The 22,798-nt window shown below is 42.7% G+C and overlaps 1 protein-coding gene across 1 annotated transcript in view; it reads left to right on the top strand.

The window, feature by feature from the left end:
* Positions 1-9,683: 9,683 nt before the first annotated feature.
* Positions 9,684-22,798, top strand: part of DGKG (diacylglycerol kinase gamma) — a 147,584-nt gene continuing 134,469 nt past the window's right edge. Inside the window, exons 1-2 of the mRNA XM_045539865.1 lie at positions 9,684-9,845; positions 22,487-22,563. Of these exons, the coding sequence (XP_045395821.1) occupies positions 9,779-9,845; positions 22,487-22,563 (144 nt within the window). The 5' untranslated portion in view covers positions 9,684-9,778. The remainder of the gene's footprint in view (positions 9,846-22,486; positions 22,564-22,798) is intronic.

Raw genomic sequence — 22,798 nt, 5'->3', positions numbered from 1 at the left:
GACATATTTGGCATAAAATGTCACAGAAGGAGAATGAAAAAGAGATCAAGATTGGAAAGAAAGGAAAATTCTGCAGGGAATATAAGTCATAACATGAGAATTTTAGGAGCGTGGCAGGATGAGGTTTCTGGCAATCATGGGCTGCTTGCTTCCCTGTAATGTTTTCCTGCCTCAGGAAGTGGAGCTGCCTTGAGAGATCCCGGATCTGTCTGCTTGAGGGCCCCTTCGGGGAGAAGGAATAGCTCCAGGTACTCCAAGTTTTCTTCTCTCAGTCCTGTGACTTACATTAACATCAAGCAGCAGTCACAAGACACAGGCATGTTGCTGGGCCACACTGAATCTCTCTAGGTCTAGGGTGGGTGCTAAGAACTGGCTTTTCTAACCTGTTCCCAGGTGGTGCTGGTGTGGGGACCACACTTTAAGGAGCATTGATACCAAGTTTTACTTGTGATGGCTCTCAGAAACATTTCTTAGTCCATTTTCTGTTGCTTATAATATGATATGTGAAACTGAGTAATTTATTTAAAAACGGAAACGTATTTCTTGTAGTTATGGAGGCTGAGAAGTCCAAGATCGAGGAACTGCATCTGGTGAGAGCCTTCTTACTGGAGGGGACTCTGCAGCGTCCCAAGGCTGTGCAGGGCGTCACATGGCGGATGGGCTGAGCATGCTAGCTCTGGTCTCTCTTCCTCTTCTTATACAGCCGCCAGTCTCATTCCCATAATAACCCACTAATCCATTCATCAATAAATGGATTAATCCATGCACAAGGGCCACGCCCTCATGACCCAATCACCTCTCAGTACTGCCGCACTGAGGATTAAATTTCCACATGAATTCTGGAGGGGGCAGACCTTCAAACCACAGAAAACGTTATACAAATAATCCTCATAACGACCTTGTGAAGCATGTTACTAATATTATCATTGTTCCCATTTAGAGATGAAGAACAACGTGTCTAATGTCACACAGCTGTATGTGGCAGGGCCAAGATTTGAATTCTGGTCTGTAATTCCAAAGCCAGACTCGTGCTTGCTGCTTTGGGCAGGCATCTCCCCGACACTGAGTGTGAGTCCAGGAAGACACTTCCCGGGGTTGTAATGTCACGAAGGAGGCCTCCACTCACGACCCGTTCCCCACACCAGCCCCTCAGCGCCGGAGTCCAGCATCAGACTTCCTTGTGGCCATTCACAGCCCCGCCTTTCCTAACATGTCCGCTGCAGCGCCCCTGGTGGCAAAGCTCAGTGCACGTCTCCCGGGCTCCACACGTGGCACCAGAGCGCGAGCAAGGTTCTCTTGAGGGCTCATGTTTTGCCTCAAGATTTCCTGCATATTTTGCATTCTATTCTGGCTTCTAGTTTCCCTCCCATTTTGAGGATCAGTGTGTAGGATCTCTACAGTCGGCTCATTGATGGCATCAGCACTTCGCACAGGGACTGGCACTTACGTACTCAATGCCTATTCATCCAGACGTGTAATGGTGAAAGGAAAAACCATGGGCTTTGGAACTAAACAGACTTGGGTTCAAATACCAGTCCTGTCATCCTGTCACTTACTAGTTAAAACCCACACACATGCACACAGGCACACAAGAAAACTTGAGACAGAGAATCGCTCCGGGCCTGTTCCTACAGCTGTAAAATGGGTATAGAAATGCCTTCCTTACGTGTGCAAAGCACCAGATGTGTTGTAATCTATAAATGGAGGTTGCTGGTATTGCTCATTGTGACAATGATTTGTTGAACAGGTAAATAAATAAGTGAATTAATGACCCATCCTCAAACTGTGATGCCCCTGAGTATAACCATTCCCCAGACCAACACTGTCTGCCTGTGCTAGAGGTAGGCCCCTGGAGTAGCAGTGCTCAACTTCCTCTAAAGCCTTTTCTAGGCACCAGCCACCCCCACTTCCCTACCCATACCTGGGAAGCTTGTTCAGCCTGATGTTTTCGTGACTCCCTCAGAGCAGAGAGTGTTATGTTCACTCTGAGGCCACTAATGGGGTACAAAGTGCTCCTTAGATGGAAGTCCTCTCTGAATTCTTATGGGTAGCATGCAATTCCAAGAATTTTATTTTTCTGTTTGTTTAAGGACTATATGTTGGCAATCTACTAAATGAGTTATTGGGTATTACTCATATTTGCTATTCATACACTCAAATTAGCTCATTACTAAGTTCCCTGAGGGCTCTAATTCAGTTATCTGTGAAGTCAGGCTGCTTCTCAATGCTCAGAAGCTACAGCCCCCTCACTCAAGCAAACGGTTAGAATCCTGTGACCTGGGAAAGGCTATGTTGTTATTAATATTATTGCATGTCAGTCTTGCTTTAAGTTGGTTGTGGTTTTCAGCTACTGCTACTCTTGCTTTTTAATTAGAAATTATGGTTCATTTGACTTCATCATTATCCTATTAGTTAGTAAAGGATGTTTGGTTAACCCCATAGCATGCAGTGATACATATTTGCATCAAAGATATTTTTAGCCTGTAATTTTCCAATTACTAGATTTTAAGACATGAATAAGTTGCAGTTCAAGCATGAATCATGCATATCCTGTTGCTAAATAGATACATACAAAATCTGCACCCAAAGGTGCTTATGTAGTTGTTTTGGTTATCTATAACTGCATAACTAACTACTCCAAAATTGGAGGCTCAACAACCATTTCATTATCCTGCATGGCTCTGTGCACTGGCAATCCAGACAAGGCTCAGCAGGATGGGTTATCTCTGCTACGCATGATGTCCATTAAGGCTGTAAAATCCAAGTGGTTTCTTGTCTCGCACACCTGGCACCATGGCTAGAATGGCTTAAACAACCAACGGCTGGCTGGGATGGCTTGACTGAGGTCTTACATCTGAGGCTTCAGTTCTCACGATTAGCTGGGTTGCTCAGTTCTCTCCATGTACTGTTAAGTCTCCCTTCGTCCATGTGGCATCTCCATGTGGTCTCTATGTGATCTCTCCACCAAAGTAGCTGAACTTACATGGCAGTTCGGTACCCGCCCAAGAACACAGAAGGAGCTACCAGGCCTTTTCAAGGCTTATGCCTGACACTGGCTCAGTGTCACTTCTACTGAATTCTCTTGGTTAAGACAAATCACCGGCACAGCCCCTACTCAGGGCAGGAAGCATGGTTTTGGGAGGACCACCAATGTAACAGGCAACCACAATAGTGACAGTTCATTGATGAATTCAAGCAACTTAAATAATTTGCTACATACTATCAGGTTAAGCATAATGCTCGTTTACAAGTATATAGGTTATAGCTTTCTAACTCTGATAGCCTATATGTTTATAGGTCATTATTTTAACATTACAATGTGAGTATCATGCATATGTTTTATTAAAAAATAACTCATAAATGATATTGTCATTATGATAACATCATAAATGATATTTGCTCCAACTCATGTCTTTTTTTCTCTCCAATTCTTTGTTATTACCCAATTCTTTTTCTGTAGGGATGTTGCAAACAGATGTGGTAGGATCTTCTGCTCCATGCAAATGGCCTCAGTCAAAAAAGGTTGAGAACTACCCTTCTAGTGGTCAATAAATGAACACTTAGAAATCTTGTAGTAGGTAGAGCTACAAAATGTACCGAACACTGTTTTCTTCCCTAAAAGAGTTCAGATTCCTGCAGGGAAGAAAGTTGACAAGGACATGCAGTGTGGTAAATGCTATAATGGAAAAAAGCCCAAAGTGCTAGTGGAGGGCAGAGAAAATATGCCCAGCCTGCTCTGGGCATTAAAGGGAGCTTCTCTAAGGGCAATTTGCACTAAAGTCCCAAGCATACATAAGAGTTACAGCATTGAAGAAAGAATCTAGGATTAAAAGCCAGCAATGGGGCAAGTGTCAAGTTGTGACTTGCCATAAGTCTGAGAAGAGAAAAAGGTTCTTAATCTTTATAGCTTTTAGTCTTTCTTCCCTTATAAAAATGTACTCATTATGGGTTTGTTATAAACCTTCAGATGCATATAAATAAGCTTCCCCAATGTGATGTCACACTCATGAATTGATGTTTTTAGGAGAGCAAAGAGGAGATGAAGAGGTGTTTGTTCCTGGATAATTGGGTATGACTGATTCATTCGAATGAATAGAGAGACCTGGGGTGCAATTCAATACTCATTGAATTTGCCGTCTTCCTTCTGACTTGTGATTTCCATGCTGACATCTGTACAGAACAAATAGAATTTGATCCAGCATATAAAATTGCAGAGCTAGGAAATGTGTTAGAAACCATTCTTCCCACCCCCTCATTTTATAGACAAGGAAACTGAGGCCCAGGGAGCTGAAGCAATTGCTTAGAGTGACATCGCTGTGGTGACATAAAAGACTCTTCTCCCACCCAAGTCAGACAATACCCAATCTGAGTTTTATTTAGAAAACCTTCAAACTTGTTTCTCTCAGGAAAGATGCTCAGGTAGGTAAGAAGAAGATTGTTCGTACTGTCAAGAGCCTCCATGCGGGTGGCGGGGGGACCGGGCAGGCTGCTGAGGGAAGCACTGAGTTCTGTGAGCTGGAGCAAGCCCCCCTGTGTGTCAGCCTTCATCTCTGTCAAAGGGCAGAAACCCTGGGATACTATATGGAGAGTAAGGCAGTGTTTCAGGCCCCTAGCTTTTCACAATGGATTTAAAGAATCCATAGTGGCGACTGCTTCCACTATGCAGCCAAGCACTGAGCTACAATGGAACAACAGTGATATTAATATGAATGTCTGCTGAGTTATTGCAACATATACCTCTTCACCTCAGTCCCCTCCTCAGCAGGGGCATCAGCTCCTTCAGGAAGCTTTTCCTCCCCTGTGCCTCCTTCAGAACGTTAGATGCCCATAAATCCCTGAGCATATCTGTACCACTACCCTTGTTAGCTTGAGTGTTAATTCGCTGTGTGGGTGTCTGGCTCCCACCAGAGACCATCAACTACCACAATAGAGAGGTAGAGTTTTGTGGAACACACCTAGGAGAAAGGCAAAATTGTTCAAAGAGTTCCAAAACATTCAGAAGAGATGTGACCTTTTTATCTGGAACCAGACAGGTGAGTAGTGGTTGCTACGGGAAGGAAGGAGTGAGGGGCATTCCAGGTAGATTAAAAGCGTGGTGTATTTGTCAGTTCATAAACTAATGTTTATGGGGTCCTACCACGTGCCAGGCACATTGCTAGTGCTAGGAGAAGACAGAAGGTCGATTTGGCTGGAACATGGCACGTGTGGGGCAGGAGGTGATTGGGGTGACAATGGGGAGATGAGCTGTCACCACAGGTAAAAGACTTCTGGAACTGGCTAAGGAGCCAGCCCTTTATCCTGGAGGTCAGGAGGCCTTGGAAGGGCTTTAAGCAGGTAAATGTCTGAGTCAAATTGGTTCTAACTAAGGAAGATCTCAGTGAAAGTGTGCGGAGTGATTCATAGGGTGTACTGTTAGGTGAAAACACAGTGTGCAGACGACAATCCATAATCTGCTTTTTGTGTAAGAAAGAAGGGAAATAAGATATTCTCCATGTGTTTTCTCACTTGTGCAAAAAAAAGATAAACTTGAAACTATAAGGGGTGGGTGCGAATAAAATGGAAAAGAGGGCGTGGGAACAGAGTAAAAGGAATAGGGGAAAATGATGTTTCCTTAAGTATATCTTTTTACATAGTTCTGACTTTTGGAACCATACTAAAAAAGAATCAAAGGGAATGGAGAAACACCCTAAAATGAAAGACAAACAGAAACAAATGGGAGTGGGAAAGAACTAAGCTAAGTATCTTTTGAAAGTACCATTTTGAGGATATGCTGTGGGCAAAAACAGGAGAACTGTAAACAAATCTTGAACTCCATTTTGTTTTTCACAGAGGTGTGGACTAGCAACTTTGAAACTACCTTCTGTGTATTGAGCAAATAAGTATATTGTAGATAATGAAAACAAAATTTGTTAGAGAAGAAAGTTTAAAAATAGGGAGTGAAGGGAAGGTTACAATTGACATGGTAGTGTGGACTGGAGTTGGAGGTGTGAGTATGAACTCAGGGTTTTTTAACATAGATAGACAGACAGAGACAAGGGGTGTGGGTGAATATGCATGCACATGTTTTCTAGCTCTGTCCCTGAGAGGACCTAGAAAGAATGACACCCCAGTAGCAATGAGCACAGCTAGCATCCAAGCCTTTGATTTCAAACACCATTCTCCACTGAAAGGAATCAGGGCTTCTAGGATAACTTGAGCTGAGGAAGTATGAGATGACACTGAAATATCTTATAGTGCCAGAAAATAAGGACATGCTCAAAGAATGATGGGCATGTGTCTACAAAACAAAGAACCACCTTGAATAAGCTTCCGCAGAGCAAACCTGGGACAATTTGAGAATCAAAGATAGCAACAGATTTTAACCCAGTGAATAAAATAAGAATCCATGAATATAAATAAATATGTATTATATATAAATGTAACATACTTTTATATTTATTTATATACATATTTATAATTACATACATTTATTTTTGTATATTTATAGTTTTTATTTCTTATATTTTATATTTATTTATAGTATATACAGTATTTATAATATATAATGATATAAATAAATTAAGAAAGAAAAATTCTTTCTTACAATCGACTCCCAACTAATAAATGTAGAAGGAATGATAAAATTAAAAAATCACTATCATGGTAACAATTAATCCAAGCAAGAATCATCAGCGAATGCTAACACTAGTGGCTAAAAGTTTGATGAGTGATTACAAAATTACAATAACCTGGAGCAGGATAAGAGCCTTTTCACCCAATTACTGTCAGTCAGCTGGTTATTCAAGCCATGTTGCTAAGTGTTGTATTTGCAATAGGATGATAACAATAATTGAGTGTTCACTATGTGATAGGTGGAGATTTAGGGGGGGTTTGGCTTTTGCATATGTTAACTCACTTAATCCTAACACCAACCCAGTAAACTTTTGCATTAGTATCCTCATTTATTTAGATGAATGAAACAAAGTTCAAGAAATGGAAAATTTGTTTGGGGTAAAATAGCTAAGGAAAGGCAGAACCCAGATTCAAATACCTGCTTTCTGGTTTTGAGTTCAGTGTTGTTCTATCATGCAGTGTGTCTCTGGATCCTCTCAGATCTCTGTGCTTTGAAAGTGTGCAGTATGATTAGGCCATAGAGGCATTCATAAACCAAAGGATTGGTGGCTGCTTCTTTCTCCTCATCCTATTTACTAAACACCCAGCCTCATTTTCTTCATCTGCAGAATAGAGACAGTTATACTTAATGTTGTGGTGGGGACTAAATTCAATAACGTATGTAAAACATATATATATATAGTACAGTGTAAAATAAGTATCCATTAAATGACAGCAGTGCCAATGATAATACTGGCTGTAATGTTGAATTCCCTGATATGATGAAAAATGTCTCTAAAGGGCACCCCTCACTTTTGGACTAAATTGATAATCAAGAGCCAGATCGTAAAGAACTTTGTGTATTATGAAAAGAAAATTACATCCTATTCTATAGGCAATAGAAGTCACTGAAGAATTTTATTACAGCGACAGATGTGACCTGGTTGGCAATTTAGAGAGCAGACCCAGGTGAAAAGAGCAGCACCCAAGGCAGCAGGAGGCCTCAGTCAAATAGCAGGCAAGAGACAATGAAGGTCTGAGTTAATGGGAGGGCTGGTGTGATGAAGAGGAGGGAACACACAAAGGGCAAACTCCTGGATTGGTTTCTGCAGGGGAGCAAGGGGAAGGAGTTTATCTGACCTCGGCCTCTGGCCTGGGCACTGGACCTCTCAGGTATGACCAGAATGCAGCAGAGGAGTGGTTGATTGCAGATCTGGGATGGTTTGGGACATGCAAGGGAGTCACAGTAGGCAGTTGAATATTCAGATCTGGATTAAGGCTTCTGAATATCTGGAGAGGAAAGCCTCAAAGGAAAAGATGCTAAGTGTTTGTTCTGAATATCCAGATCTTCAGATGCAGGAGAGAGCTCAGGGCTGGAGCAGTAGCCCTGGGGGTCACTGAAGCTGTGGAAGTGGATGGGATATAGAGTAAGGAGAGGGCTCAGGATAGGATTTTGGAAACACCAGTTTTTAAAGATGGCCAAAGAGGCTGAAGGAGACTGAAGAGGAACACTCAGAAAGATGAAAGTTCGAAGGTGGGAGTTTTCTGCCACGTCAAAGGCTGCAGAGAGAGCAAATGCAGCAAAGGAGGACTGAAAGGTGCCTGTTGTATTTGGCAACTAGGTCCACTGGTGACCTTGACAGCAGCAGGTGCCGAGAAGCAGTCTAGCTGGCCAGATAAAGAAGAGAGTCAGACTATTAAGGAGAGAAACTAGAACTTGACTATTCCCGGGATGCAGGCACCCCACTCCCTTGCCATGCATTCCCACCTACTGTGGGAGAGCTATGGCTGGTGGAAGATCTTCCTTCCAGAGCTGGAGTCTGTCTCCCCCCAGCATCTTCCCTCAGCTCTAGTTAAGTCCTCCAGGGCCACACCTGGCCTACACACTCCTCCAGAGACTATCCAAATATGCCTCCCACTGGGTCATCTTACCCAGCATTACCGTGTGCTCCGGACTCCCCAGACTTGCCTTAAATTCAGTCCCCAGGGTGGATCCTGTTTTATTAAAACTGAGATTGTGCTTTGGTAACATTGGAGCCTGTGTTTCAGTTGGTCTTTATTTCTCCTCCTATTAGACTGATGGCTTTCCGACCATTGTTCAACCTCAACCCAGAATAAGAAATACACTTCACAGTGTGTTCAGTACACATACATATGTGTAACCGAAAGAAAAGTCTCATGACATAATACTTACCCTAACTATGGCAGATAGATGCACTCTAATATTTTCAACTCCATCCCATTTTATTTTGTTCTAGTTCATGTTTTTAAATGCTGATCCTGACCCATTACATGAATTTCACAACCCACAAAACTGATTTAATGACTGAGGGTATGAAACACTCCGAGCTAGGAGAGGCTCAAAGGGAAAGATGCTAAGTGTTTGTCTGAACCCGTCCCCTTCCCCTCCCTCACCGAGGCACAGGCCTTCCCTCTAACCTTCTTTTTATGGCTCTGAGAATCGGAGAGCTGTTTCAGTCACTAGATGTTAGCCAGCCTTGGGAGCATTTGAATTTCCAAAGTGGCTCACCAGAGGCAGGTAAGCAGCTATAATGGTGGAATTTAGAAATTAATGGAGGGGAGATGGCTCACCTTTCAAATCACTGCACACAGGCTACTGTCCCTGTAATTACTCATGAAGCATCTAGCAGCCTTAGGCATGTTCATGCCACAAGGATGCCCTCGGGTAGACCTAATACCATTTCTCATGTGAGACATTTAACACTTCCCAGAGTTTTCGAGGGGCCCATCTATTCACACAGGCCACCATTTGCCACTCAGCTCCCACCCCTAGCCAGGCAACTAACTGGAGTCCTGCTGGTCTGTTCTCCATGTGCCCTTCAGACCTCCCTGGGGGGAGATCCCTCTCTTACGAACCATTGAAACATTGTCCCCTGTCCAGCAAAGAACATTTGGAATTTTTTTTTTTTACTCTAACATTCTCATTTGCAATGTCTTTTCTGCTTCTACCTAGGAAAGGCCAGGATTTCTGAATCTGCCTGGACTACAGACAGGAGGATGTTGCCTGAGGAATAGCAGAGGTCTTTTCTCATCTGCTGAGAGGCACCCACTGCTGCCGTAGACATCGTTACGTGCATGCGAAGAGCCAGGCCTGGGCTGGGCCACGGCTCTCCCCTGGTGACACCACTCCATCCCTGGCCTCCAGGCACTTGCACCCAGTTTAAAGATGAGTGAAGAACTGTGGGTTGCCCTCACCCCTGAAGAATTTGACCAGCTCCAGAAATATTCAGAATGTGAGTAAATAGATTGGCACACCTGGGATGGGGTTTCTTCTTTGCTGGAGAGGTTATTGCTGGAGAGCAGAGTGGTAGTATCATTGCAAAGCCACAGAGAATGTGGTCGGGCCTGACAGCTTATATTTCCTTATAAACACAGAATGTTAAAAGATAAAAACACAAGTATCTTTAGGCTGTATAAATAATACATGCTCACCATAGAAATTTGAAATTACATAGAAGAAAACAGAGTAGGTTACACTCCATGAACAGTTTGGAGCGCTCCCCTCCTGTGCATATTGCTTTACATGGTTGAGTTCACTCTGTATGTACCTTTTCTTAAGCCTGCATTTTCCACATAACATAATATCGTAAGTATTTGCTCAGGTCATTAAGACCTCTTTAGACTATAATCTTGAAGGGCTGAAGGCTCCATGGTTACAATGTTACTCAATCATTTACTTTAATATACTCTTGCATTTGGAAGAGTGTATTTATTTTTCAAAAACCTGCTTTCAGTAAGATAATGAATCCCAACATGTGTTTCTGCACTTCATTCTGGAAAGGCCTGGGCTTTTACTTGGGGCTCTGGGTTTCCCATCAGTTGGGCCAGGAACCATCTCAGTGCCAGACGTGGTGGTGGTGAGGTCCGCATTCACACACAGGCACACAGCTGTGCCCTCTCAGGCCACTCCTGACACTGACGGGTGACAGGAATCTGCTCAGGCTGTGGCAGAACACTGCACTCTGCACACACAGAGGCCCATGTGTGGTGCCAGCTTTCTGCGGAGCCCTTCCCCTCTGCCCCACCCCTGGCTCTGTGGCCTCTCCCTTCATGTCCATTGCGCTGGTACTTCTGTAAATCACTAGGCCTAGAGCGTGTTGACCTGCCCTACAGTGCCAGCACAGGTCCCCCCAGGTGCACTTGGGCAGCCCCTCCCTGCTCCCCACAGGGCAGCAGCCCTTGTCCACAGCACTGGTCTAAAAGTCAGGGCATCCTGTTCAAGTGCCAGCTGTGTCCCTGCTCTCTGTGATACCCTGAGCCTCAGCGTCCTCTTCTGTACAGCAAGAGGTTGGACTAGGTGTTCTCTCCCTGAAGTCCCTTCCAGGCCTAACACCCCCGTGCCTCCATGTGCTCCCAGGGTCTATAAGAGCCCCATAGGGTTATTGGCCAGTGTCCCTCCTGGTGCCCTGGAGCCTGTGGTCTCTTTTCTGGCCACAGTGGGTTTAGAGAAACTCTGATACATTGACGAGGAGCAAGGAATTACTCTCCAGGGTAAATGCAATTTAATTCAGCCTGCTCTGTAGGTCAGCAAAGTACCAGGCCCTGTCAGGGATGAAAGAAGGGGCCTACCCTCGAGGAGCCAGACTCTCGCAAGGGAGTCAGCGGTGTGCTGCGACACCAGCAGAGAACGGCTGCAAGGCGGCAAACAGCTCCAGTAGAGCTGGCTAAACCAAACCGAGCGTGTAAATGAGAAGGGAATTGGAAACCAGAGGAAACCGGTGCAGCAGGGTGTGTTACTTTGCTAGGCTGTGAGCAAAGTACCACAGTGTGGGTGGATTGAAGAACAAATTTATTGTCTCAAAGTTCTGGAGACTAGAAGTGCAAAATCAAGTAGTCGGCAGGGTTGTTTCCTTCCGAGAGCTGTGAGGAAAGAATCTGTTCCAGGCCCACCTGCTGGGCGTGTGGCTGGCCGTATTCCCCCTGAGTCTCTCCACACAGTATTCTCCTGGTGTGCCTGTCTCTGTGTCCAGACTTCCCTGTGTTATAAGGACACAGTCTTATCAGATTGGACCCGCCCTTCTCCAGTATGACCTCATCTTAACTAACTACACCTGCAACAACCCAAATAAGGTTACATCTGGAATTACTAGGGGTTAGGATGCAAAACATACGAATGGGGTGGTGGGGAGGGACACAATTGAACCCATAACAGGATTTAGCTGGGTGAACTCTGTGGCGGAAAAAAGTTTAAGGTGTGGGCAGCAGATGGGTGAGGGAACAGTGGAAGCAAGGGAGAGCGTGTATGGGGAGTAAGGACAGCTTCTAGGCTAGGCGAGGGCAGGAGCAGAGGATGGGGAGGAGGACGTAAGGAGGGATGGGGAGAGCAGAGGAGGCCTTGGGCCCTGCATGTCAAGGTGTGGGCAGTATTTAGAGCCACGAATCTGGAGGCTCAGATCCGGTAGCCACTGGGTTGGGGACTCAGGCAGGATCCTTTGGGTGAAATCTAGTCTGAGCTGAGGAACAAAGATAAGATGGTGAGTGTGGCAAAGAACAAATGCAAATTTGTGGGAAATTGTGGTGGAAATAGTATCAAAACTTACAGAACAAAAGGAAGCCACCAAAAATACCTCACAGACTGGCCCTGTAGAAAATGGCACCATTAGGATGTAGGACTGGTGGAGACAGTGTGGGAATGCTGACTTTGAGATGTTGACGACACGTCCATGTATGCATTCGTACGTGCCAGGCTGCAGGGACCAGCAATGAATGAGGCACAGTTCCTGCCCCCCAAAGCTCACAGCCTCACAGGAGTAGACAGACAGGACTCGAACGAGGATGTGACAGTGTAGCAGGGTCTCAGGAGTGTGCAGCATGGGGGAGGATGTCCAGGCCAGCCTAGTGGGGCCTTCCTGATGCAGGGTCATTTTCAGACTGCAGGAACATGAGGAGGGAGGGGGAAGGGCAATCTAGGCAGAGGAAGTGGCTTGGGCAAGGTCAGGGAGACGAGGACAGCAGCTCACAGGCTGGGAGCCTACAGTTGGTGCTGGTGTGGGGGGAGCAGGGGAAGAACCAGAGAGGTAAGTAGGACCCCAGCATGGAGGACCTTGCTTTCTAAGTGACATGTCATGTAGGCCCAGGAGGGTTGTGATGGGATGCGAGTGGGAATGAGGAGTCAGGCTACAGCTCTGACTTGGGAATCGTGTGTGGAGACAGCAAGGAGAGAAAAAAAGAAGAATGAAAGCACTTCTAGGAGCTAGAATGTTAGAGGAGAAAAGGAAAGGATGGAGAATGGGCCCAGGGCGTGCCTCAGCCAGGGGTCCAGGAAGAAGAGGAGAGGAAGAAGACACGGAAAGGAGAATCAGGAAGACGACTAGGTAAAAGAGGGTCTGCATGGAGAGAGCCAAGGGAAAGAGGGGTTCTAAATGTGGCAAAGCAGTTGAGCAGGCAGAAGGACGAAAAGAAGCTGGTCTATTTAGTAGGAAGGGGTTCTTTTTGGTTTGGGCCTTTTCCTCAACCATCGTCTTTGTCCTTCTCTGACAACTTCCTCATATTGTCCACATCCCGGGACTGGACAAAGCTCTCTGCTACCACTGTTCTAACAGGAGAGGGTAAAAAAAGGCACAATTCTTAGAAAATGATTAATCTTCAGAGAAAACCCTGAAAAAGTCACTTCCACCAATTTTAGACGCATTCTGGTATTCAGTCGGATTGCATTGCCATAGCAACCACTCTCTGTAACCACATAAACAGGAGCTTTACAATAGCAAAATAATGAAATGTACAGCCTGAGAATTGAGAACTTTCTCTGGTGGGGTTACCAGGCAGGAGAGCCTCGTGGTGTTTTCCATTTATATGGCGTAAAGCCTGAACCTTCTCTGGTGGCCTCCTATGGGCATGGGGGAGTCATCTTAAAACACTCTTGGAGACATATATGTTTATTTTATATGTATACATACATCATATATACACACACAGACACACGTAGTTGACAATAAGCTTAATGTGAATCAACAGTGTAAAGTACATGTCAATAAAACTAATGTGATATTAAGAAATTTTAATATTAAAAAAAGTAACAATTTTGAAAAACAGAAAGATGAAATTTAAATCTACCCATGATCTTATTTCCACATGATAACCAGTACTAACATGTTTGGGTATAAATGTAACTATAAATATAAATATCAAAACACACACATACACACATACATATGTAAAATAAACTTGGGAGTACACACACTATGCCATTTTGTATGCTGTTTTCTTCACCCTAACAATATGTTTGACTTATCTATAGCTGCGTCAAAACAGCTTCAAAACCGTGAGTTAAAACAAGCACCACTTTGTTTTTCCCATGATTCTATGGGCCAGGAACCTGGACAGGACCCAGCAGCCATGGCTAGTCTGCTCCACAGTGCCTGGGCTCAGGTGAGAGGCCTCAAACAATTCAGGACTAGAGAGTTGCACATGGTTTACTCCTTACATGGTGGTTTCTCAGTGTTCCTCCGTGGAACCTTGTTCCCCAGCACTCTCTTATCTTCCAGGCCCTCTCCATGTGGCCCTTCTTTTCAGCAGGGTAGCCTGAACATCCAGGCTCAGGGCTCCAAGAGCATAAAAGCAGTAGCTGCCAGGCCTGTCAATACCTGGGCTGAGAAGTCCTAGAACAGAACTCCCTTCACAGTCCATTGGTCAAAGCAGACACAGGCTCGGCCCACATTCAGTGGTGTCTCCCCATGAATGGACTCCACATCTCATGGAGCAGTGGCCCACACAGGGAGGGAAAGAATTGACGGTGGCCATCTTTGGGGACTGACTAGCACATAGCACATGATGAGGCATTCCTATGTCAGTCAATATGCTTTTGAAGCATGGTTTTTAGTGGTTTCGGAGATTTTGATTTCTTTCTTTCTTTTTTTTTTTTTTTTTGAACAAGGATTCTTATTTTATTTATACGAAATTTTTTTTTCTTTTTTTTTTATTTCAGCTTATTGAACACGTTTGCACTATTTCATTTAACCAAACCGGTGATTGCAGTCTGAGGATATATTAATAGATTCATAGTATCTAGTTAGGCAAACTGATATCCATATTCTATCCTACCCTGATCAGACCTCTCCAGAGAACTGAATTTATTTCTGGGCACAACAGTTTACAGTGGATTGAGAGAACCTGGAACTTGTTTGGGAAATGCCTCTGGCATGGTGAGTGAGGGGCCCCACAGGCTGATTATGAAGAAATGAATATGTTGTGCATATTTGCTGGGGAAAGGAAGGGAAAGGTGAGGGAGAGCTTGTCGTATTGAAATAGCTGACTGCAGTTGTGGGGAAGAGGTGTTAAATTAATTTTGAATAGCTTCAAGAGGAAGCCCTAGGACTATTGGGAGGAAATTATAGGAAGAATTTAAAGTATGGAATACGTTAATTCCTGATGGTCAAACCTGTCCAAGATGGAACAGAATTCACTTAGAAGTGACTGAGTTTCCTTTCCCTGAAACTGTCTGGACAGGGAGTCGGCTGAGAAACTGTAGTGGAGATATGATTAGTTGTCTAGTTGATTAAATGACATTCATCAGCCCTTCCAATACTTGGTTTCTATGTTTAAACAGATTTCTATCCCACCCCAGTTAAAAGTCCCACGATTTATCAAGGACAGAAACTGTTCATTTATTCAGAGAGGGAAAAAAGGAAAAACAACTGATGAAGCAACAATTTAACTTTTAATTGTCAAAAAAATTAAACCAAACATTTCCTACAGCAGCCAGTAGTCACTTAAACTATGTAGAATCTTTTTTTATTTATTTTATTTTATTTTTTTGTGAGACAGAGTCTTACTCTGTCACCCCAGCTAGACTGTATAGAATTTTTAAAGCTGGGCGAGATCTTAACCATCATCACTTCCATTTGTAACACCCTTTACAAATGAGAACACTGTGTCCAGAAGAGTTCTGTGACTTGTCCAGGGTCACACAGAAGGTCAGTGGTAACATAGGAATAGAACCAAAGTGTCTCAATTCCAGTGCAAATCCAATTTGTTTTGACTCATTTCCAACAAATTAAACAAAAAGTACCCCTTGGATCTCAATCTTTAACCATACATTGGTTAAAAAATATACATATATATATATATATATGTGGGGTGGCAGGGGGAGAGAGAGAGAGCAATTAAATATAAGAAAGCAGAATTTTAAAGTACATTTAAAAACAATGAATCAGTATATTGTGCTATTAGGAAACATATTTCAATAGAATCAGATCATGGCAAATTTTCTGACTTTAAGATGTAGATACAGCTCAAAATTCAAAGCTATCAGAGTTAGAGAAAATGTTTAGGGCTGGTTTGTAGAACAATGGAAGGCTCTAAGTAAGTGTCATTGAAACCTTGCCGTTTATACTGGCTGTTAGACTGAGACCTAATCAAATGTTCGTGCAGTCCTGGGCCCATAAAGGGTCATATCTAGTTGCTTCTATCTTGGAGGGATAATCATGGACTATTTCTCACCCACATCTGTTTTATCACAACTGGCCGCCTTTTCCCTTAGTGATGATGAGGACTCTACCCAAAAAGAGTCAGAGAATCCATGGACAGGTAGAAATTTCTATGGAACAGAGACTCTCAAAGTGTAAGGTACACACCAGTGTCCCAGAGAGCCTGTTGAAATGCGGGTTCTGAATTGGTAGGTCTGGGGGAGTGCTGAGATCCCGCATTTCTGCCGAGCTCCCCGGGGGTGCTGATGCTGCTCGTCCAGGGCCACACTTTTAGTTGCAAGATGGTACAAGTCGTCCAACCCATTCCTTCACCTTTACTTGAAATATGACTGATGAGGCCAAACTACGTGGAAAAAAAGTGGGAAATTTTGCTAGTAGTATAAATTTTACTTACAAAATAAGCCATACCAGTCATTTGGATCATTTATAATGGCAGGAAATTTTAGTATCCCCAAAAGGGTTTCCTTATATCAGCCAAAATTCCCTCTGCTTCAATGTAAAGTCTTTTCCTCTTAGTTTATATGTAACATCTGTGGCAGAGCCATCACTTCCACAGGTCCATGGTCCTCAGCGTTGGCTGCACAATCACATGGAAGGCTTGGAACACTTCCAATGCCCTGCCCACACCCCCCATACCATTTTAGCACAGTCTACAGGCATGGGACTGAGGCATTAGTATCTTTTTTAAAGCTCCCCAAGTAATTCCAATATGCAGCCATAGTTGAGAACCACTGGTCTACCTTGTCTCCCTATGTCTCTGGGAATATAGGACACATGGGACAAGTATGACCAGCCCAATCCCTTTTCTAGCCCTCATTCATTCAATAAATATTTATTGAATATCTATTTTATGCCAGGCAATGGGCTCATGTTGGGGATAAACAGTGAACAGGAAAAGAAGTTTAGCTGGGAGAATGTGTGTGTGACAAGTGAGTCAATGCTGATGAAGCTGAGCTTCTCACATGTGCTTCCCACATCCTGCTCTGGGGCCTGGCTCCTGGCTACAGAGGTGGGCCGTGTGAGGCAGTGCTGCTGGCCCCTCTGTTTTGACGTCATCCTTTATCTTCCAGGACCCTCAAGGAACCCTGCTCTTGTTTTTGTACATCTCGTGTTCTTGACTCCCTGGAGTAGTTAGAAAATTTATTCATATATCCCAGCTTTCATCAGAAGAAAAAAAATCTAGATTCTATTTTTTTCTTGTGTACCAACTTCCCCTTCCCCCCCTCCCCGTGTCTTCCCCACTACCACTACCACTGCCAGCCCAGGTTGAGAGTCACTTACGGCTTTTCCAGTCTGTGGAATATGTTCCTCTGGCCTCAGCATCATGGTCTTTTCTAAGTTGTGGCAGGCGACCCTTAGCAGTCAGCCACAGACCTACAGGGATGTTGCTTAAGGCCTACTCATCACAAATGAGGTCCGTAGACCTGCATGATTGGTGTCACCTAGGATCTTATTCAAAATGCATAATCTCAGGCCTTGGCCTAGACCTACTGAACCTGCATTTTACCAGATCCTCTGTGATGTACATGCATATTACAGTTTGAGAAGCTCCTAGACGATTTTGAGGAATGGGGAGTTATGATGCACCCTAGAATTTCACTCTCATACATAGGTTTTCAGATTCGCTTTTGAAAATGTTGATTCATACTTTTTTCAAAGTTTAATGATTTGATGATGTAGTAGTCAAATATCTAGAAGACAGACCATCAACTTTGGGTGCTGGTAAAGTTTGCTGAAGTCTCTGATTTGGCTGCTTGTTCAGATGGAAGGCATCCCTGTCCCACACCAACGTAGTAACAAAGGTGAAAAAAATTTTTTTTCCCTTAAAAAGGTTTTGAATTTTCTCAAATACTAGGAGCAAGTGTTTGGTTTAGGTCTCAGAGTTCTTGGCACATAAAGTATAAAGAGACAATCTTGGGCTGAAAACTTCCTAGGGCAGTTGTTACCACTAGCAACCTTAATCACAGGGAAGAACCTTCTAACCACCTGGTTTAGGGTAGAACTGAATGCTGAGAGTCCTGCCAGTCTGGGTTAATGCAAAACATGCCCCTACCTTGCCAAGCGGCTGAATAAGTTGATCTGTGGGGTAGAGTTCTTTGGTATTGTTCGCTTAAACAATGAAGAATGTCTGCCAAGCACAGCAATTTTAGATTTAGCAATATTATAAGCACTTTTTTTCCTTTGGCAATAATCATCCAACAAGTTCAGCCACTTCTGAAGACAGTCTTCACTTACAACAATAAAGTCACATCATAGAACAGCAGTTCTCAACCTTGGCTGTACATTTGAATCCCTAGGAAGCTTTAAAATATACTGTTTCCTGGGTTCCCCAAGAGATGCTGACTTAATTTGTCTGGGGTAAGGCCTGGGCTTCGGTGTGTATAGGGCTCCCCAGGTAATTCCAAAATGCAGACAGGTTTGAGAGCCACTGTCATAGAGGAAGGGTCTTATCTTCTGACTTACGAGTGTTTGGGTATCCAATAAATCTAATTGCTGTTATCACATTATTTAGATATGTTAAAAATAAGGGTGACTCACTGGTTGTGTACCCTTCAAAGAATCACTTAAATTCCATAAACTTCAGTTTCCTCTTCTCTAAAATAGGAATAATTATCTCCTCTTCTCTAAAATAGAGATAATTGTTACACTGGGGTAGTTTTGGAGATTTAAATAAACTATATAAGGTGACTAGAACAGTGCCTAGCATAAAATAAGCACTCAAAAAACTGAAAGTTGTTACAAAGAACTGTGGACATGACCCTATTTTGTATACTCAGAAATGGAACATGATGTCCTCTGCATCTGGTGGTGGTATTATAATATTATGGTATTATGATAAAGGCTTTGGCAAAGGAGTTTTCTACTGAGGTTATGCAGTTGGGGCCACAGATGACACCTGAAATAAGATCAGGAAATGTTCCAAAGAAGTCTCTCAGTGTTCTTATCTGTCTTAAGATGAAACAAAATGGAGCAGTGATTGGCAAAGCAGATTAGTCATGCATAATACCCACTTACTCCTCATGGGAAAAAAAAAAACCCAGCCCAGAAATCTGTTGAAAAGAAAACTGTCATAAAGTATCAAAGGACATTCAAGGAGAAAGGAATGTGTCCCAAATTTGAGAATTAGGTTATTTCCCTTTTTAAAAAAGGTTTTGATGCCATGAGCCTATAAAAGCCCATAAAGTAAAGTGAAGTAAATGTATGATGAGTAATATACTTCACAGAAAACTAGTTAAAAATCTCTTGGATTATTTTTTTCCATTTAATTTTAGGCTATTAATCATATATCTTAAAATAAATTTATTTTCTATTTTTCCTTTTTAAAATCTCTGTTTATGTGAACATATGATGAAAATGTGTGCATACATTTATATCTATATCACACATTTGAATATAAAGCAGGATTTTGGAAATAGAGCAATGGGACTTCAGAACCAAAGGATTTCTGCTACAGTTAACTGTGGAATATCCAAAATGCAACAATATCAAAAGAGTATAAATTAAGCCAGGCGTGGTCATTCACACCTGTAATCCTATCACTTTGGGAGGCCAAGGCAGTAGGATTGCTTAAGGTCAGGAGTTCAAGACCAACCTGGGAAAAAGCAAGACCCCATCTCCACAAAACAAACAGAAAAATTAGCTGGCATGGTGGCACTCACCTGTAGTCCCGGCTACTTGGGAGGATGGGGCAGGAGGATCTCTTGAGCCCAGGAGTTTGAGGTTTCAGTGAGCTGTGATGATGCCACTACACTCTAGCCTGGGCAACAGAAAATGCTGACTCTACACTCTCCTTGTAGAAGCCACACTAAAGGTACCCATGTTCTCAAATTTGCATTTTTTTAATTTGGCCACTTTGGCTGAGCTAAAAACCTCCAATTAAAATAGACTCTTAAATGTAGAATTTTTTTCTAAATAATTAAACTGCTTATAGAGTAATTTAAATATATGTGTGACATTAACTGAGCTCTGGCCTAATTCTAAACTTTCTTCCACTCTGTTTCCTTAGTGGTATTTACAAAATAGAAATCTGGTTATGTTATTTCACCATTCAAAAAATCTTTAACCATTTCAAATCAATGTCCTTATCTCAGCATTCAAGACCCCCAAAAGTCTGGCCCCATACTACTCTGTGGTTCTAACTTACCCTAAATGTTCTGTGGTGCCTATCCCTGCATCTTTGCTGACTATGTCTCTTCTGAGAATACCCTTTCTACTTATGCCTGCCTTTGAAAACCTAACCCATTCTTTATGCTCCAGCTCAAATGCTACCTCCTCCATAGGACATCCTCAGTCCCCATCCTAACCCCACTTTCATCCTAATTTTACTTCCTCACTTGGTGTTTCATAAGGCTTCATATTATTGCTACAGCATTAATTACACTTTTACTTGTCTTTGCAAATGTTTGGGAAGCAGTAGTGAATAATATGTAAGGGAAAAGAATATAGACTTTTGAGCCAGTCTAAACTTGAGTAAAAACACTGGCTCTTGAACAAGTCAATTAATTTTTCTGAATTTTAGCTTCTTCATCTGTAAACTGAAGAAAATATTACCAAATTTGCATGGATTAGTAGAGGTGAGAATATGCAAGTGAAGGCCCCCAATGAGGGGTAACTATTATTACCAAAATTATTCTACTCATCTTCCCCACTAGTTCATTAACTTGTGTATGTATCTTGCAGTGTCTTGCCCTCCATAGTGTTTTCTGAATTCAATGGAAGCAGTCCAAATTGACGGCATCTGCTGCCTGCATCTTACTGAGCTATTAGTTTTTGAACATCTGTTTTGAATTTCAGAAAGAAAATTCCATTTTTAGGCAACAGCAGCATTTTCATGTGGCATTTCAATGTGTCTCAATCCTGAAATGATTATAACTTCTGCTTGATTTAATCCAAGTCAGCAAAGCCATGGAGAACAGCCCAGCCCATAAGTACATCAACTTTATCTAGGTCTAAGAGAGCTTAACCCTCTGTACAAAGAGCCTGAACAACAAGGAACACTGTGTGAGCTTTTATATGACATTGCCCTTTGCTCAGGTGTTTAAATAGCAGCAATAATGGAGCTTGGGAATCTCTTAATTATCCACAATCCTGAGATACAGGGAGAGCACAGGTCATAGAAACCCTGGTTTGCTTTGATGTCTAGAGTACTGATAACCACACAGGGTGCACTCATGATGTGTTTCTAATGACAATTATTTAGCCCTTTTTCTTGACTCCCAGTTTCCTTATAAAACTCCAAAAGGAAGGAGCCACTATGGTCTCGACTGGTTTCTGTATTATTTCCTATGGAAAGTAGAATTTTCTAAGCCACCACGCTTCATGAATCCTCTGAGTCTTTCTTTGTCCCCTTCCAATATAAATGTAACTTATAGAGAACATTGAGGGGAAATCATGGGGGGTTGAGAGGGCTTAGTTTCTAGAAGAAAAAGTACCGGCTGCTAAAAATATGTTAGAAATACCATAGGAACATAAAATCAACCGTGCTAATTATGAAACATAATTGAGGTTATGTTTTATGTGTCAGAATGAATAGCTCAATTTCCCCTATCGAACTAGAAAATAAAAATCAAGAAAAGGGGGCAGAGTTGTCAAGATCCCAGAATTAAAAGAAACCTCCTTGCTCTATTGTGCAATAATGTTTCAGCACCAAGGACAGAGCCTTGTAGAGCTTAATGCCCACCCATCCTATATAATTAACAATTTTTTAATGTTTTAAAATTTCCATTTAGATGTTTATACACTCATCTATGTATTGTTTTTCTGAATTCTAGTTACATGTCAAACCTTGGTATGATAAACAAAGACTCACCAGCTAATTACAGCTCTCAAGGTAAAACTGGTGCAGGAGATGAGCAAGATAGATAAGTAGCACTATAGGACAGAAGCTGCTACAGAGTCGTGTACAAGTCACGTAGGAGCCAGAGGAGGGAAAGCTTAACCTTGACTGGTGCAAAGGAAGACTTTACAAAGGAGTTGACATTTGAGCTGGATATTGTAGATTGAGTGAAGTTTGCAAGACGGAAAAGAATCGCCATGAAAGAACAAACAGTGTGTTCAGGAATGTCTAGAGATGTGATTTGATATGGCTGAAATGCGGGGTGAGTCAGGTAATAAGGAATAGGCTAGGTCAAATCACCAAGAGCTTGTATCCCATGTAAGGGGATTAGACTTTGTTCTAGGAAAAAAGAAAACCATCAAATGGCTTTGAGTAAGGATGTGATCTGATCAGATTTGTGTTTTAGAAAGATAATTCAGGTAGCAGGAGAAAGAACAGACTAAAAAAAAAAGAAGTGAGCGGGCAGAAGGGCAGACAAAGGTGACATTCTTCCAGATGGTCCTGGGAGTGAGGGACTGCTCCACCATAATCACGGTTAGAGAGGGAGAATTTATTTGGCCCACCTCCCATTAGCTGTTCACCAGTGTTTCACATGTGAATTGTGTCTTTCCAGATTCCTCAAAGAAGATAAAGGATGTCTTGACTGAATTTAATGAGGGTGGGAGCCTCAAACAATATGATCCACATGAGGTAAGAACATTTCCATTTCAAGCCTTTAAAAAAAAACAACCCTGTTTTCCAGCCTTCCCATAATATGTTTTCCTCTTGGAGATTTAGCTTGCCTTGAACAGCTTGCTCCTCAACATGTTTTTTCCTAAGTCTCAAGTGATCCATTAGTGTTACCTGGCATTATACATTTCCCAAGTCCATTCACCCCCTCCACTGTCCTAGACAACTACTACTTCTTCTCTGATCATAGTTCTCA

The sequence above is a fragment of the Lemur catta genome, chromosome 1 (assembly GCF_020740605.2).
Source record: "Lemur catta isolate mLemCat1 chromosome 1, mLemCat1.pri, whole genome shotgun sequence".
Taxonomy (NCBI): domain Eukaryota; kingdom Metazoa; phylum Chordata; class Mammalia; order Primates; family Lemuridae; genus Lemur; species Lemur catta.
Note: the sequence above shows the minus strand (reverse complement) of the source record. Positions and strands in the feature narration are given on the sequence as shown.